At 43.0% G+C, this 18,324-nt stretch overlaps 1 protein-coding gene across 1 annotated transcript in view; it reads right to left on the minus strand.

The window, feature by feature from the left end:
* mboat1 (membrane bound O-acyltransferase domain containing 1) overlaps window positions 1–18,324 on the minus strand; it is an 85,592-nt gene that overhangs the window by 41,845 nt on the left and 25,423 nt on the right. The window contains exons 3-4 of the mRNA XM_078427076.1: window positions 7,176–7,253; window positions 3,439–3,534 (exon numbers count right to left, since the gene is read on the minus strand). Coding sequence (XP_078283202.1) covers window positions 3,439–3,534; window positions 7,176–7,253 — 174 coding nt within the window. The remainder of the gene's footprint in view (window positions 1–3,438; window positions 3,535–7,175; window positions 7,254–18,324) is intronic.

Raw genomic sequence — 18,324 nt, forward strand, 5'->3', positions numbered from 1 at the left:
ATACACACATAGTACACAAACACAAAAACACGATATCACAACTACAATTTAGACAAAAAAAACAACAAAACACAGAGACAAACGGACCGCAGGTAAGCCGCAGCTGCTAGGGCAGCGCCGCCATTTTGGGTACATTCCTTCTTTGTTTCCTGTCTGCCAACCAATTCTCTGTCCATGTCAATACCCTACCCCCAATACCATGTGCTCTAATTTTACCCACTAATCTCCTGTGTGGGACTTTATCAAATGCTTTCTGAAAGTCCTGGTACACTACATCCAATGGTTCTCCTTCATCCAGTTTATTTGTCACATCCTCAAAAAATTCCAGAAGATTAGTCAAGCAGGATTTCCCTTCATAAATCCATGCTGACTTGGACCAATCCTTTCACTGTTATCCAAATGCGCCGTAATTACTTCTTTAATAATTGACTCCAGCAGGCTAACTGGTTTCCCCCTTTACTCTCTCGCTCCTTTCTTGAAAAGTAGGATAACATTAGCTACCCTCCAATCCACAGGAACTGATTCTGAATCTATAGAACAGTGGAAAATGATCACCAATGCGTCCACGATTTCTAGAGCCACCTCCTTGAGTACTCTGGGATGCAGACCATCAGGCTCTGGGGATTTATCAGCCTTCAGTCCCATTAGTCGACCCAATACTATTTCTCACCTAATGCAGATTTCTTTCAGTTCCTCTACCTCCCTAGGTCCTCTATCCACTAGTACATCTGGGAGATTGTTTGTATCTTCCTTAGTGAAGACAGAACCAAAGTACCTGTTCAACTCTTCTGCCATTTCCTTGTTTCCCATAATAATTTCACCTGTTTCTGCCTTCAAGGGACCCACATTTGTCTTTACTAATCTTTTTCTCTTAACATACCAAAGGAGCTTTCACTATCTTTCTTTATTTTCTTGGCCACCTTACCCTCGTACTTCATCTTTTCACCCCGTATTGCCCTTTTTGTTACCTTCTGTGGTCCTTTGAAAGTTTCCCAAACCTCTGGCTCCCCACTACTCTTTGCTATGTTATACACCTTTTCTTTTAGTTTTATACCGTCCCTAACTTCTCTTGTCAGCCACAGTTGCCTCTTACTCCCCTTAGAATCTTTCTTCTTCTTTGGAATGAAATTATCCTGCATCTTCTGGATTATGCCCAGAAAATTCCTGTCATTGCTGTTCCATCGTCATCCTTTTCCAGTTGACCTTGGCCAGCTCCTTGCTCATGTCTTCATAGCCCCTTTGTTCAACTGCAACACTAACACTTCAGATTGAACTTTCTCCCTCTCAAATTGTAGACTAAAACTTATCATATTATGGTCACTACCTCCTTTACCTTGAGTTCCCTTATAAAATCTGGTTCATTAGAAAACACTAAATACCAGAATTGCCTTCTCTCTGGTAGGCTCCAGTACAAGCTGCTCTAAGAATCCATCTCGGAGGCACTCTACAAACTCCCTTTCTTGGGGTCCAGAACCAACCTGATTTTCCCAGTCTACCTGCATATTGAAATCTCCCATAACCACAGTGGCATTACCTTTACATGCCAATTTTAATTCCTGCTGCAACTTGTACCCTATATCCAGGCTACTGTTTGGGGGACTGTAAATAACTCCCATTAGTGTCTTCTTACCTTTACAATTCCTCAATTCTATTCACGGTGACTCTATATCGTCAGTCTGATGTCACCCCTTGCAAGGGACTAAATTCCATCCCTCACCAACAGAGCTACCCCACCTCCTCTGCCAACCTGCCTGTCCTTTCTATAGGACGTATAACCCTGAATATTCAGTTCCCAGTCCTGATCCTCCTGCAGCTATGTCTCTTTCAAGGAAAAGAAAATCGACAAACATCCTTGAGAAGACTCGATTCCCTGATAATTCAACATAAAGTATAATTAAAAGAAAACAGTATTAATTATGCTAGCTAAACATCCTTTCTTAGAAATTAGATCATGTCACACCACATTTTTCTACATCACACCAATCACATGCAATTTCTATTAAAAATAAATTGGAGGCAACCATCAGTGACATAGACAAAAGACTTCCGAGGTCTGCAATTTTATTAGCGTAGAAAGAGCCCCAACAATTCCTGGACAACATCTCCAGTTTTTCTTTAAATCCTAGAGGGATGAAGCATATTCTTACAAAAACTGGATGTCTCCAGAATACTAATGGCCAAAGCAAGCTCTCCTTCTTGGACTATCTAAGCCCAGAGAGATCCACGGAGAGGCAATCATTAGAAAAAGCCCTCAACCAACACCTCAAGCTCATCTCCATATTCTCACTCTGGATCTGAGAACTCTCAGGGAGAGCTGCTCCAATTGACCCTCAAAGAAATCAGGGACAGACAATATACATTACATAGTATAATCTAGATCCCAATAGAGAAAAAAACTCTGCAGCAAAAACTAGCCCCTTCAACCCAACTTGCCCATGCTGACCAAGATGACCCATTGACACTAGCCTCACCTGCCCACATTCCTCTAAACCTTGTACCTGTTCAAATGTCTTTTAAATATTGTTACAGTACCTGCCTCAATACCTCCTCTGGCAGCTTGTTCTGGCATCCTCTGTGAAAATGTTGCCCCTCAGATTCCTATTAAATCTTTCTCATCTCACCTTGAACCATATGCTGCAGCATGCTGTTAATGTTTTATTTTATTCAAATATTGAATAATGTCATATGACATTATATAAATACATTAACCGTCACATTTATACACAAAATGCTGTTAAATGTGTTATTTACCATGTCCACAACAAGTAGAGTCGAGAGTAATGTTGGCTCTTGTTACAAAATTCAATAAATGCTCAGTTATCTCACAGCCAACATGCCACAATATACAGCACACCAAGATCTTTTTTGCATCTGATATAGCAACCATGAAAAGGCTCAACTTACCAAAAGGATCCACTGAGCATAAAGGAAAAGAAGAAACAGATCAACATGACAGACGTCACATAACAGGAAGCTCAGTGATTGAAATGAAGGCTAAAAATAACCATGAAGGTGTCTTTAAAATGTCAATAAATTAATTTAGCAGGTTATCACAGTGCCACACCTTCTCATCACAAGAGGTTTCAATATTTTATGGACCCTTGAAGGAACAATCATGGAAGCTTCATGGATACGACATTACACCAGGAATTACAGAACAGATTTCAAATCCGACTATTGGCAGTGGGAAAACACAGTGGAAGCATGCAAAGAGAAAGCAGAGCTGGGTTTCACTGAACAAAAGGGCAGAAGTCAAGGTATTCCTCCCCACTTCACTCAAGCACCTTTCTTGGCCTCTCAGCTGTTGCACTAATGGACTGGCTAAATGATGAACTCTCTTATAAAAAAGTAGCGATAATCTTGCATCTTGAATATGTTAAGGGCCTAATGTTTTAAATACTAAATCACAAACAAAGCAATATCTGAAAAAGAACTCACCCGGAGAAATCTGTGGAGAGCAGCCCATAATTGAAGATATATACTCTACTAATTTGGCACACTGTGAGATAGCCCATTGCTACTACAAATGAATACCTAAAGGAACAAGAAACAAAACAATTATCACCATGTTGTTATATGCAGAGAAAGGATAATGGCAGCCTCTATTTTCCGGAAAGGCAGGTTCTCAATTTCCTCATCTCTTCTGCAAATCTCTTCTGGCATCCGGTTTAATGGGAAACAATCAACTTTCATCCACTGTTTTCATACAAGTCAAAACCCACACACACTATGTAGTCAAGGAGAAATTATATGCTCTGTGGATAGTTCTCCCATGATTCAAAAGATTATAGGGTGATTGGTTTCCATGAAAAGGAACATTAGGTAGCTAAAGAAAAAACATTTCCGTTAAGAGTGATAGATTGATTAATTGAAACATACAACATGGAAACGGATCCTTTGGCTCACCAAGTCCATGCCGACCATCGATCATCCATTCACACTGGTTCTGTGTTATCCTACTTTTGCATTCACTCCCTTTGCAGTGGGGGCAATTTACAGAGGCAAGGTAACCTGCGAAACCGCACATTTTTGGGATGTGGGAGGAAACCCAGGCAGATTATTATCTGAATGGTGTCAGATTAGGAAAAGGGGAAGTACAACGAGACCAGGGTGTCCTTGTACATCAGTCACTGAAAGTAAGCATGCAGGTACAGCAGGCAGTGAAGAAAGGTAATGGTATGTTGGCCTTCACAACGAGAGGAGCTGAGACTAGGAGCAAAGAGGTCCTTCTGCAGTTGTACAGGGCCCTGGTGAGACCACACCTGGAGTATTGTGTGCAGTTTCGGTCTCCTAATTTGAGGAAGGACATTCTTGCTATTAAGAGAGTGCAGCGTAGATTCACGAGGTTAATTCTCGGGATGGCGGGACTGTCATAAGATGAAAGAATAGAGCAAATCGGCTTGTATTCACTGGAATTTAGAAGGATGAGAGGGGATCTTATAGAAACATATAAAATTATTAAGGGATTGGACACGCTAGATGCAGGAAACATGTTCCCGATGTTGGGGGAATCCTGAACCAGGGGCCACAGTTTAAGAATAAGGGGTAGGCCATTTAGAACTAAGATGAGGAAAAGCTTTTTCACCCAGGGAGTTGTGAATTTGTGGAATTCTCTGCCTCAGAAGACAGTGGAGGCCGATTCACTGGATACATTCAAAAGAGAGTTAGATAGAGCTCTTGGGGCTAGCGGAATCAAGGGATATGGGGAGAAGGCAGGAACGGGGTACTGATTGCGGATAATCAGCAATGATCACATTGAATGGCGGTCCTGGCTCAAAGGGCCGAATGGCCTACTCCTGCACCTATTGTTTATGTATCTATGGAACTCAATGTCAAATGGAGGAGCTGAATGGAGATCTCTTCACTGTTCCACAACACAAGGACAAATATATGCTTTCCACATTTATCAGGACAAATACATACTTTCCACATTTATCAGTCAGGTCCTGCACTGAGCCTCAACAGCACAGCCAGTAACAGTCGCTTGGATTTTCAGAAGACCTTTGATAAGGTGCCGCATGTGAGGCTGTTAAACAAGATGAGAGTCCATAATATTTGAGGGAAGATACTAGCTTGAGAAGATTGGCTGAACAGATGACAACAAAGAGTGGGAATAAAGGAGGTTTTCTTTTGTTGGCTGCCAGTGGTGTTTCACATGGGTCAGTGTTGAGTCAGCTACTTTTCATGTTGTATAGAAATGATTTGGATTGACAACCACATTTGCCGATGATACAAAGATATGTAGAGGGGCAAGTAGTGTAGAGAAAGCAGGGACTCTGCAGAAGGACTTGGACAAGTTGGGAAAGTGGCCAAAGAAGTAACAGATGGAATACAGCGTGGCAAAGTGTGCAGTCATGCACTTTGGTAATAGGAATAAAGACATAGACTATTTTCTTAATGGGGAAAGGATTCAGAAATCTGAGATGCACAGGGTCTTGGGAGTGATAGTGGAGGAGTTCCAAAAGGATAATTTGCAAGTTGAATCGTTAGTAAGGAAAGTAAATTCAATTTGAGCATTCATTTCAAGAAGACTAGAATATAAAAGCAGGGATGTACTGCAGAGGCTTTATAAGGCCCTGGACAGACCGTATTTGGAGTATGATGAGCAGTTTTGGGCTCCACATCAGAGGACTAACATTGGAGAAGGTTCAGAGGTGGTTTACAAGAATGATCCCAGGGATGATTGAATTAACATTTGATGATTGTTTAACTGGTCTGAGCCTGCACTCGCTGGAGTTTAGAAGGATGAGAGGGTATGTCGAAACTTACCAAATAGTATCGTAGAGTGATACAGTGTGAAAACAGGCCCTTCGGCCCAACTGATCACACCGGCCAACATGTCCCAGCTACACTAGTCCCATCTGCCCGTGTTTGGTCCATATCCCTCCAAACCTGTCCTATCCATGTACCTGTCTAACTGTTTCTTAAATGTTGGGATAGTCCCTGCCTCAACTACCTCCTCTGGCTGCTTGTTTCATACACCCACCACCCTTTGTGTGAAAAAGTTACCCCAGAGATTCCTATTAAATCTTTTTCCCTTCACCTTATACCTATGTCCTCGATTCACCTACTCTGGGCAAGAGACTCTGTGCGTTTACCCGATCTATTCCTCTTGTTATTTTGTACACCTCAATAACTCCTCATCCTCCTGCGCTCCAAGGAATAGAGTCCCAGCCTACTCAACCTCTCCCTATAACTCAGACCTTCTAACCCTGGCAAAATCCTTGTAAATCTTCTCTGTACACTTTCCAGCTTGGCATCTTTCCTTTAACATGGTGCCCAGAACTGAACACAATACTCTAATTGCAGCCTCACCAACGTCTTGTACAACTGCAACATGACTTCCCAACTTCTATACTCAATACTCTGACTGATGAAGACCAATGTGCCAAACGCCTTTTTGACCACTCTATCTACCTGCAACACCACCTTCAAGGAACCATACACCTGCACTCCTAGATATCTCTGCTCTACAACACTCCCCAGAGCACCACCATTAACTGTGTAGGTCCTGCCCATGTTAGGCTTCCCAAAATGCCACATCTCACATTTCTCTGCATTAAATTCCATCAACCATTCCTCAGCCCACCTGGCCAATTGATCAAGATCCTGCTGCAATTTTTTACAAGCATCTTCACTATCTGCAAAACCACCCACTTTTGTATCATTTGTAAACTTGCTAATGTTTGGCCTGAAAAGTGAAAGGCCAGGAGATAGTGGATGTGGAAAGGATGTTTTCATTAGTAGGAGAGTCTAGGACCAGAAGGCATAGCCTCAGGATTAGAGGATGTACCTTTAGAAAGGAGATGAAAAGGAATTTCTTTGCCACAGCTGCTGTGGAGGCCATGTCTTCGGGAATTTTAAAATTGGAGATTGATGGGTTCCTGATTCGTGAGGGGATCAAAGTTCACAGGTAAATGGAGTAGAATGGGGTTGAGAGAGAAGGATAGATCAGCCATGGTTGAATGGCGGAGTAGACTCGAAGGGCCGAACGGCCTAATTCTGCTCCTCTGACTAATGAACAAAGATCAAAAAACAGGTCAGGTCTCATGAATGTAGAAACTTAATCAAAATAACTTAAAGTAATAAGTATTGTCATATTTTGACGTAAAATAGTAACCCGGTTGACTTAAAACCGCGGAAATATTTTCAAACTGATTTTATTCAAACCATACCTGTGTATATTTGAGATGCTTGCTTTTGTCATAATGAAGTAGCATAAAGAAACTTCTATAAAAATATGTAAAGAGTACCTGGAGAAGAAGCAGTAAAAAAGGTCAGACATCTGGCTTGAAATTACAAATACAGAAAACATAACATTTAGCTCTCTGTCACTCAGTCACAGCCAATTTGTACCTCAACTCCATACTATTGAACACTTGTGCCAACAGATTGCCAATATGGATCCACCACCGATTTTCTGGCTCCCTTGGTTCCAGAGCCTTTCTGGATTATCCGTTTTGCCGGACAGGCCCGTTGAGTCCGCTTCAACCAGCGATCCCCATACACTAACACTACCCTGCACACTCGGGACAATTTACAATTTTTACCGAAACCAATTAACCTACAAATCTGTACGTCTTTGGAAAGTGGGAGGAAACCGGAGCAACTGGGGAAAACCCACGCGGTCACGGAGAGAATGTACAAACTCCATACAGACAGTTTTCATGGTCAGGATCGAACCCAGGTCTCTGGCGCTGTAAGGCAGCAACTCTACCACTGCGCAACCACACCGCCCCTTTTGGGGCCGGATCACCAGTTGCTGGAAAAATCAGTGGTGGACCTGTATCAGTTTCGTAATTTTCAATTGATCTTATCTTAACTGCATTTAGGTACCTAGATTTCTGTGAACACTTTACCACCAGACAAGAAAATTTTAGGACTTCTTAAATGACACATTAAACCAAGGCCTTGCCGATGCTTAAAGTGAGTGGAAAAGATCTTACAGTATTATTTTAAAGCAGGTACAGACCCGGCCAACATTTATTCCTCCCAACATGTCTGCTAAGTTGTGGTACCGGCTGGCCACTCTGGTCTCGTCCTCTTTATTTGTCACCATGATCCAGAGGAGGTTCGTGAACTTCTTCTGGGGTGAGAGGAATCACTGGGTCTCTGCTGGGTTTCTGAGTCTACCGTTGGAGGGCAGTAAGCCGCTGGTTTGCGTCCGTACTCAGGTGACGGCTTTCCGTCTCTGGACCCTGCGGAGGTACATGTACTCTGAATTCCCTCCTAAATGGCACGCGATGGTGACGTACTTTTTCCGCCAGGGGCGCTGCCTCCGGGAGGGCACACAGCTCCCGATAGCGGGCATGTCGACGCGCTAGGTGGGAGTTGCCTGGCTTTTACTGTGATCTCCTTAAAGCCAGGAATCTGGTCACCTTCAGCCAGGGCGCTGCTCCTCAGGGAGAAGGTGGTGGTGTAACTGCGAGAGTGGTCGGTCCTCACCCTGTCACAGTGGGCGTCGAGGAGAGGCATGTGCTTGGAGCGATTCCGACCGAGCTTACCCCCGCTCCGTTGGAATTGCTTATAGGACCCACGGCCCAGATCCCTTCCCGAGAGCCAGCCACACACAACATGAGCCGCCTTTCCAAGATGCCCAGCATACCGTCCCGTGACGCGGAGAGGCACGTATTGTACAGGCTGCTCCTGCACACTCTCAACTTCCTCGCCCTCGTCTTCCATCAGGACACACCCTGGCGGTCCGTGTTACCACCTGACGGTGGAAGGCAGTAAGACCCAGTGGAGGTCTCTCGATGAGGGAGTCCTCCCCCTTTACATCGGGGACCTGGAGTGGAGAGTGTTGCACAGAGCTGTGGCCTGCAAAACAGGAACTTAAGCCAGTTCATGGACTCGCCAGCCGCCTATCACTTCTGTGGTGAGGAAGAGACCGTGTATCATTTGTACTTACAGTGTGAGAGGTTGCAGCCCCTGTTTGAGTATCTGAAGGGGCTGCTCCTCAAGTTTTGGCTCCATTTTAGCCCTGCGCTCCTGATTTTTGGGTACCCAGTACAGAGGGGGGCAGGTCGGGAGTGAGGAGAGGGTCTTCCTGTCAGTCTGATCCTGGGCCTGGCCAAGATGGCCATTCGCAGGTCCAGGCAGCGGGTAGTCGACGGCCGCACAGGGGTTGGCTGCCTGCCCCTTTTCCGGGCTTACGTCTGTGCTCGCGTGTCCCTGGAGAGGGAACACGCGGTGTCCACGGGAACGCTGGAGACCTTCTGTAAACGCTGGTTGCCGCGGGAGGTCGAATGTATTATTGACAAAGTTGGCGGAATTTTAATTTGATAACTGTTTTGTTTATAAACTGCCAATATAGGCAGCTTTTGATTTGATTGCGTTACTACTTTGTATGTTTGTTTTGTTTTGGAATAAAGTATTAGTAAAAAAAAATTTTTTTTAAGATTATTTGGTCATTATCAGAATGCTGTGACAGTTTGTTGTGTGTTCTTCCATTGGAAATGTCCTGAAGTCATAGAGTAATACAGTGTGCAAACAGGCCCTTTGGCCCAACTTGCCCACACCAGCCAACATGTCCCAACTACACTAGTCCCATCTCCCTGTGTTTGGTCCATATCCCTCTAAACCTGTCCTATCCATGTACCTGTCTGTTTCTTAAACATTGGATAGTCCCAGCCTCAACTACCTCCTCTGGCAGCTTGTTCCATACACCCACTAGCCTTTGTGAGAAAAAGTTACCCCCCAGATTCCTATTAAATCTTTTCCCCTTCACCTTGAACCTATGTCCTCTGGTCCTCGATATTGGAATCTCCTGAAAGTGAAACGATAGAGGTGCCTATATACATCAAAAAAAATTTAAAAGTTGGAACCAGAGTCATACAGAACAGAAACAGGCCCACCTCGTCAATGCCGACCAATATGTCCCATCTCAGCTTCTCCCATTTACATGTTGACATCTCTCATAACCTTTCCTATCCATGTTTATGTCTAGTGTCTTTTAAATGCTTTGATAGTACCGGCCTCAACCATCTCCTTGGGCAGCTCATTTCATATACCCACAATCCTGAGTGAAAAAGTTGTCCCTCAGGTTTCCATTAAATCTAGCTGTTTCCACATTAAATCTACATCCTCTGGTTCTTTATTCTTCCACACCCAACACTGTCTATTTTTGAGAATTTTCCCGAACAGTCTGTGACCCATAGCGCTATGGCCATAGCGCTATGTTTAAAGCCCATAGCGCTATGTTCAAAGCCCATAGCGCGATGTTTAAACCCCATTGCACTGCAACTGGTAGCACTATATTTAGAACCCATAGCGCCTCAGCCGACAGCTCTTTGTTTAAATTCCCACGCACTAAGCCGACAGCGCTCTGTTCAAACCTTTGCGCGCCAAACCGACTGTGTGTATTTTCTGTGGCTTTGAGTTCAGCAAGATTATTTCTCCATTACAAACACAGCATGTTAAACATTACAAATTGTGTGTATAAAATCAATCACATTTCCAGTGGTGCTCCTGGAAGGATTGTTAGGACAAATAATCAATTCCACTTTATGTAATCTGTATCATCAGTATAGTATGGCTGTATGGTAACTCAAATTTCACTGTTCCTTAATTGACAATAAACTGACCTTGAAACCTTGAGTGAATCCACACCCTGTTTTCTTTTTCCAACTTAAAGGAATATTTGATATTCAGCACCATTGGAGTTTACAGCGCCAAGAAGCTAACTAGCTCAATAAATCTTTGTTAATTTTCAGCTCGAACTAACCAATAATAAACCTGCTGTATTCCCATATCTCACCCAGAACTTGGTAATTTATTTTGCTTTAAATATTAATCCATTTACAGCATAAAAGATGTTTGATCATATTATGCCTCTGTGGGCATAATCTACTGTTCATTTATCCGCTCTTTATAATATCTTTAAAGTGTCACTGGCTCAACTGCATTCCATTTTCTAACACTCTCAACAGTTCCATATTTATGGCTCAAAAAGCACCGATTTCCCAAGCAGAGGGAAAAACACTTCTCGAAGTTTTCCCTGCTCCACTAGAAATTATCTTAATAGCTCCTGTCATTGTTCATCATTAGTTTCTCATCGCTGTTATCACCCTATTTTATCATTGTGTTTATTCTGCACTGCCTGAAAATTCAATCACCCCAACACTCGTTACAGCACATTTTGCAATTTTTACTGGGGTGTGGATGTTGCCCGTGGGACTGACAATTCCTGTCCATTCCGAACTCAGTCCTCAGTCAAGATTCAGTCACATTGCAGAGTGTTCAGAATAACAACAGACCAACTAACAGACTTCCTACTCTGTGGGAAACAAGTAAACAGATATATTTTCATGGGTCGGCACAGTGGCGCAGAGGTAGAGTTGCTGCCTTACAGCCCCAGTGACCGGAGTTCGATCCTGACTTCAGGTGCTTGTTTGTACGGAGTTTGTACGTTCTTCCCGTGTCCCGAGTGGGTTTTCTCCAGGATTTCCGGTTTCCTCCCACAATCCAAAGACGTACAGGTTTGTAGGGTAACTGGCTTGGTAAAAATTGTAAATTGTCCCTAGTGTGTGTAGGATAGTGTTAGTGTGTGGTGATTGCTGGTCGGTACATAGGGACTTGAGATGCTGGTGTAAGATTCCCAAAAGGTTAATTTGCAGGTTGAGTCGGTAGTAAGGAAGGCAAATGCAATGTTAGCATTCATTTCGAGAGGATGAGATTATAAAAACATTGTTGTTGTAATGAGGATTTATAAGACCACAGTATGTAAGTCCAGGAATGGCAGGACTGTCGTATGTTGAAAGACTGGAGCGACTAGGCTTGTATACGCTGGAATTTAGAAGAATGAGAGGGGATCTTATTGAAACATATAAGATTATTAAGGGATTGGACACGTTAGAGGCAGGAAACATGTTCCCAATGTTGGGGGAGTCCAGAACCAGGGGCCACAGTTTAAGAATAAGGGATGGGCCATTTAGAACGGAAATGAGGAAAAACATTTTCAGTCAGAGAGTTGTAAATTTGTGGAATTCTCTGCCTCAGAAGGTAATGGAGGCCAATTCTATGGATGCTTTCAAGACAGAGCTAGATAGAGCTCTTAAAGATAGCGGAGTCATGGGGTATGGGGAGAAGGCAGGAACGGGGTACTGATTGTGAATAATCAGCCATGATCACATTGAATGGAAGTGCTGGCTCGAAGGGCCGAATAGCCTCCTCCTGCACCTATTGTCTATTGTCACATTTGGAATTTTCAGAACAGTCCAGAGGAGGTTTACAAGAATGATCCTTGGAATGAAGTTATCCGATGATAAGCGTTTGTCGGCACTGGACCTGTACTCGCTGGAGTTTAGAAGAATGAGGGGGGGACCTCTTTGAAATGTCCAGATAGTGAACGGCTTGGATAGAGTGGATGTGGAGAGGCTGTTTCCACCAGTGGGAGAGTCTAGGACTAGAGGTCATAGCCTCAGAATTAAAGGACATTCTTTTAGGAAGGAGATGAGGAGAAATTACTTTAGTCAAAGGGTGGTGAATCTGTGGAATTATTTGCCGCAGAAGGCTGTGGAGGCCAAGTCAGTGGATATTTTTAAGGCAGAGATAGATTATTGATTAGTACAGGTGTCAGAGGTTATGGGGAGAAGGCAGGAGAATGGGGTTCAGAGGAAGGAATAGATCAGCCATGATTGAATGACGGAGTAGACTTGGTGGGCCAAATGACCCAATTCTACTCCTATCACTTCAAGGTTTCAGGTTAGTTTATTGCCCAATTAAGGTACAATGAAATTCGATTCAATAAAAATAAAAAATAAAAAAGCAACAAGACACACAACTACATAAAAGTTAACATATACATCCACCACAGCAGATTCCCCACATTCTTCACTGTGATGGAAGGCAATAAAGTCCAATCTTCTTCCTCTTATGGCCTGAAACGTCACCTAGTCCTTTTCTCCAGAGATGCTGCCTGACCTTTAGGGTTGCTCCAGTATTTTGTGTCTATCTTTGGTGTAAACCAGCATCTGCAGTTCCTTCCTACACATGCTGTCCCAGGAACAGCTATCACTGGGTACTGCGAGGATAACTAGGTCTAACCTGCACAAGCTGGGCAGGGACTCACCAGGCACATTGCTTCCTTGCCTTATATTGTTCAGAGACTTACCACACCCAGCTGCACCAACCACACACCAGCTACCTCCCCCATGGCCAGGGAGGGTGCCCATCACCTCCCTGTTCTTGGTCCCTGATGGTGGCCTCAATGTCCTACACCACCACACTGATCACATAACACATCATTGCCCCCAATCATTGGATCCCCGCTCCACCATCTTTCTCCACCATCCCACTCCCCACACAGCATACCCTTATTCTGCTGTGTCCCTTCCACGTGTCTCACTGCCCCCATCCCTGGCCACCCCCAGCAGCCTCTGCCACAATTAGGTCTATGTTTGGTGCCCATCCCAGGTCCCCGAACCTGGTCCCAGACAGCACACTGTCATCACCAGAAGTGTGCATTTCAATCACAATAAGGATATCACTCAAGTTTACCGCAGGTTAGGGGACAGGTGGCAATTAAAGCTGTTTGTCAATACCCCAAGTCAATGACAAGAATCATTGGCAACCATGGCTTTCAAGTTCGATGTAATTAGATGCCCAAAACTACCAATGCAACCTTCCCTTTGCCTTATACATTTATCATTAGTACTTTGTTTGCCTGCTCCATTCACTACCCCAAAGTGTTTCTTTTTATCACTGCGATGTTACCTCTCAAAACTTGCACTCATGTCATTTGCATCTTCTTCCCCCCCTTAACTTTCCTCGCTAATCGTTCAACAATCCATTGATTCATCACTCTTATTCCTCATTTCCTCTTTCTAAATCCATCACACAACACTTTTCCAAATGTAGTCATTTTTACCATTGCCTGCCAATCCCACCAACATTTATTTTTAAACTGTTGAGGCCCCTTAACTTCTCCTCATTCTATTTTGCCAGTAAGGCAACCTAAGCCATATGTCAAGAGCACTTGGAACTTTTAATGATCCAAAACATCATTGGATTAAAATACAAAACATCTGCATACTGACAACTTAAACAATTGAGCTCAAAGGCATGATCGTTATGTATCAAATATGTTTCATATTAGTTACCAAGGTTTATCTGCTGGAAAAATGATCTAGGATGATAGGCTTCCCTTTTGCTCTCATATTGGCCTTTGTTAGCTTCTGATCTGCAAACAATGTTTGTTAATCTCAGATATAAGGATGGAAGTGATTCCCATAAAGAAAGTTAAAGAGGAGCAGCTGAGTTAGACTGTGATGGAAGTTATTGTTCAAATACCTAGTGTTGTGCAAATGGCAGTAGACCGCACAACATTATGCTGCTGGGAATGAAATTTTAAACCTTAAGGCGTGAGAAATAATCATCAAGGAGGAGAAAGAACTGGAGAACCAAACATCCCATCCATCACATGTTTGCTCCTCCCCCTTGGTCCCTCAAGTAAATCTTTGCCTGTTACTGTCCAACCCCGACACCAGACCTCTAAACTACAATCCCTCAGTCCTTTCCAACTCAACCCTACCTTCTGGGCCAAAGTGCTGGAGTGATTCAGCGGTTCTGGCACCATCTGTGGAGGACATGGATAGGCAACATTTTGGGTGGGGACCCTTCTTCAAGCTCTGAAGATGGGTCCCGACCCAAAGCGTCGCCTATCCATATCCTCCAGAGATGCTGCCTGAGCTGCATCTCTTTTTTGTAAACCAACATCTGCAGTTCCTTATGTCTAAATATCGGTCTAAAATTGCCATTCCATATCACTCCACCTGGTCTTTCCCAGTTACAGGCACTATTCCCAATGTCCACAGCTGCAGTTTTATCATTGTTTCTTCCCCCCCAGACCCTCAACCTGACTATTTCCTGAGCACCCAAGGTAGGGTTTGGAATCTTTAGCAATAAACAAAGTGCTGGAGCAAAAAATAAAAGATTATGTAGGAGCAAGGAACTGCAATATAAAATATATTACATTGAGGGCCTGCATTAAATCTGTCAGGACATCTGTTTCTGATGTTCTGGAATCGATCCTCTTACAAACAGGCTCCCTATCTGCATACACTTCAGTCATCAAGACTGGAACCTTGCAGGAGATCGGAAAACAGAGCATTTGTTTATATTTGTTTAATTTCTAATGTGGACATGTTTCCAGATGAAAGTATGGCAATCAAAACTAAGTGAGTAATTTAGGAAACTACTGCAACTAAATTAAAAGGCAAGATTAATGATAATTTCATACAGGTCCACCAACAATTTTCCTGCATCCTTGGTTCCAGAGCCTTTTAGGATTATCCGTTTTGCAAATTTGAGCCACCGATCGGAATGGGAAGAAGAGTTGCAATGGTTAACAACTGGGAGATCCAGTACGTCTGCCAAGGCATTTAATATAGCATTCCTCTCATGAGCTTGCCAATATTTTGGGAAATTTATGTGAAATGGTATTTGATAGAACAGCTACAATGGAGGTTGCAGGAGTGCACAAAATCGTACATAATTTTATCATTGGTGCATTTATATTCATGATGTTACTGTTCAAAGCGACAATAACTTGTTATAGCCCCTCTGTCTATTTTCACATGGGTTTCCAGAACTAAATGTTATAATATCATATTTGCATAATTAAAATGAAATTTGAAATTTGAATAGTTTCATTAAAAAATTGTACGTAAACAAATTGCTTGTTCCTTGTGTCTTTATATTTCTTGCACTCCAGCTAATGGATTCCATTTGCTTATGAGAATAAGTATAATATCTGATTTCACATGCTATGCTGGAAAACTGAATCAAACACAATAACAACAGCTAAGATAAAAATTGCAAATGTTGGACATTTTAAATAAAAACAGAAAACAGAAACAATCTACCCACTTTGATCGGTAGTATAAAATTATTTATTCACCTCACACAGGAAAGATGGAAGACTTGAAAGTTTTTGAATCCCTTCTCCTAACCACGACAAGTATTCTGTAAATCTATCCTTTTGAGTACTTTTGATTGTGTCCCAAGATTTTCCACTGCGTCTCAATGTCCAATGTTGCCTGACCATAACTCCTGCATTTTTAAGTTCCTACAACTTAGCAGTATAAGTCCAAGCTGTTTATTAGGGACTAAATGGCTTAAGTTCTTTCTTAAGTTCTTGCACAATCACCTTTAACTTAGAGATGCTTCTGTCCCCTCTACTGTAAACACACTAATAATTGATCTTTACAAAATGTGTGATCATCGTGAGCATCAGAGTAACTGAGTAAGTTCTTAAAGGGTCAAAGAAGGCATGGAAAACCAAAACTTGCACATACATATCAGCAAAGCAAAATGCAGCAAGATTGCAAGAGGTCATGCTATGACGAGAATCAAAGTATGCTAGGTCTTTTGGTCTATTCATCTTAGAAATATGGTTTGAAGCATTTTATCGGGATGCATCACAGCATGGTTTGGGAACAGCTCCATCCAAGACCGTAAGAAATTGCAGAGAATTATGGACACAGCCCAGACCACCACACAAACCAATCTCACTTCCATGGACTCCATTTATACCTCATGCTGCCTCAACAAGGCCACCAACATAATGAAGGATGAGTCACACCCTGGCCACTTCCTCTTCTCCCCTCTCCCATTGGGCAAAAGGTACAGAAATATGAAAATGCACACCAGATTCAGGGACAGTTTTCCCCCAGCTGTTACCAGGCAACTGAACCATCCTATCAACAACTAGAGAGCAATCCTGAGCTACTCTCCACCTCATTGGAGACACTCTTCGATCTTTAATGGAACTTTACTGGATTTTATCTTGTACTAAGCTTTATTCACATTATTCCCTTTACCGTGTATCTGTACTCTGTGGGTGGCTCGATTGTAATCATGTATTGTCTTTCCGCTGACTAGTTAACACGCAACAAAAGCTTTTCATTGCACCTCGGTACAATAAACTAACCAAAACAGCAACAAGCCAAAACAACTTTTAGGATCTTGTATCAATGTTATATTTGTCTGCATTCCTTAAACTTACACAAGTTAAAATTAAATGCATTGCAATTTTTTTTATATTTGATGATTAACAGAATATGGATCTATCTTCCTGCAAAAATCAGTAAAGAGCTTCATCTCATTGCTGAAGGAAACCTCTCTACTTTATTGGAAAGGGCTTGTATACTCTGGAATTTAGAAGGATGAGAGGGGATCTTATTGAAACATATAAGTTTATTAAGGGATTGGACACGCTAGAGGCAGGAAACATGTTCCTGATGTTGGAGGAGTCCCGAACCAGGGGCCACAGTTTAAGAATAAGGGGTAGGCCATTTAGAACGGAGATGAGAAAAAACGTTTTCACTCAGAGAGTTGAGAAGCTGTGGAACTCTCTGCCTCAGAAGGCAGTGGAGGCCAATTCCCTGGATGCTTTCAAGAGAGAGTTAGATAGAGCTCTTAATGATAGTGGGGTCAAGGGATATGTGGAGAAGGCAGGAATGGGGTACTGATTGTGGATGATCAGCATGATCACAGTGAATGGCGGTGCTGGCTCGAAGGGCCAGTTATTGTCTATTGAGTGCTGGAGCAGCTACATTCGCATTAGAACCATTTGAAGCCTTTCTATCAATAGACAATAGATGCAGGAGTAGGCCATTCAGCCCTTCGAGCCAGCACCGCCATTCAATGCGATCATGGCTGATCACTCTCAATGAGTACCCCGTTCCTGCCTTCTCCCCATACCCCCTCACTCCGCTATCCTTAAGAGCTCTATCCAGCTCTCTCTTGAAAGCATTCAACAAACTGGCCTCCACTGCCTTCTGAGGCAGATAATTCCACACCTTCACCACTCTGACTGAAAAAGTTCTTCCTCATCTCCGTTCTAAATGGCCTACTCCTTATTCTTAAACTGTGGCCCCTTGTTCTGGACTCCCCCAACATTGGGAACATGTTTCCTGCCTCTAATGTGTCCAATCCCCTAATTATCTTATATGTTTCAATAAGATCCCCCCTCATCCTTCTAAATTCCAGTGTATACAAGCCTAATTGCTCCAGCCTTTCAACATACGACAGTCCCGCCATTCCGGGAATTAACCTAGTGAACCTACACTGCACGCCCTCAATAGCAAGAATATCCTTCCTCAAATTTGGAGACCAAAACTGCACACAGTACTCCAGGTGCGGTCTCACCAGGGCCCGGTACAACTGTAGAAGGACCTCTTTGCTCCTATACTCAACTCCTCTTGTTACGAAGGCCAACATTCCATTGGCTTTCTTCACTGCCTGCTGTACCTGCATGCTTCCTTTCAGTGACTGATGCACTAGGACACCCATATCTCGTTGAACATCCCCTCTTCCTAACTT

Source organism: Rhinoraja longicauda, chromosome 2, assembly GCF_053455715.1.
Source record: "Rhinoraja longicauda isolate Sanriku21f chromosome 2, sRhiLon1.1, whole genome shotgun sequence".
Classification (NCBI taxonomy): domain Eukaryota; kingdom Metazoa; phylum Chordata; class Chondrichthyes; order Rajiformes; family Arhynchobatidae; genus Rhinoraja; species Rhinoraja longicauda.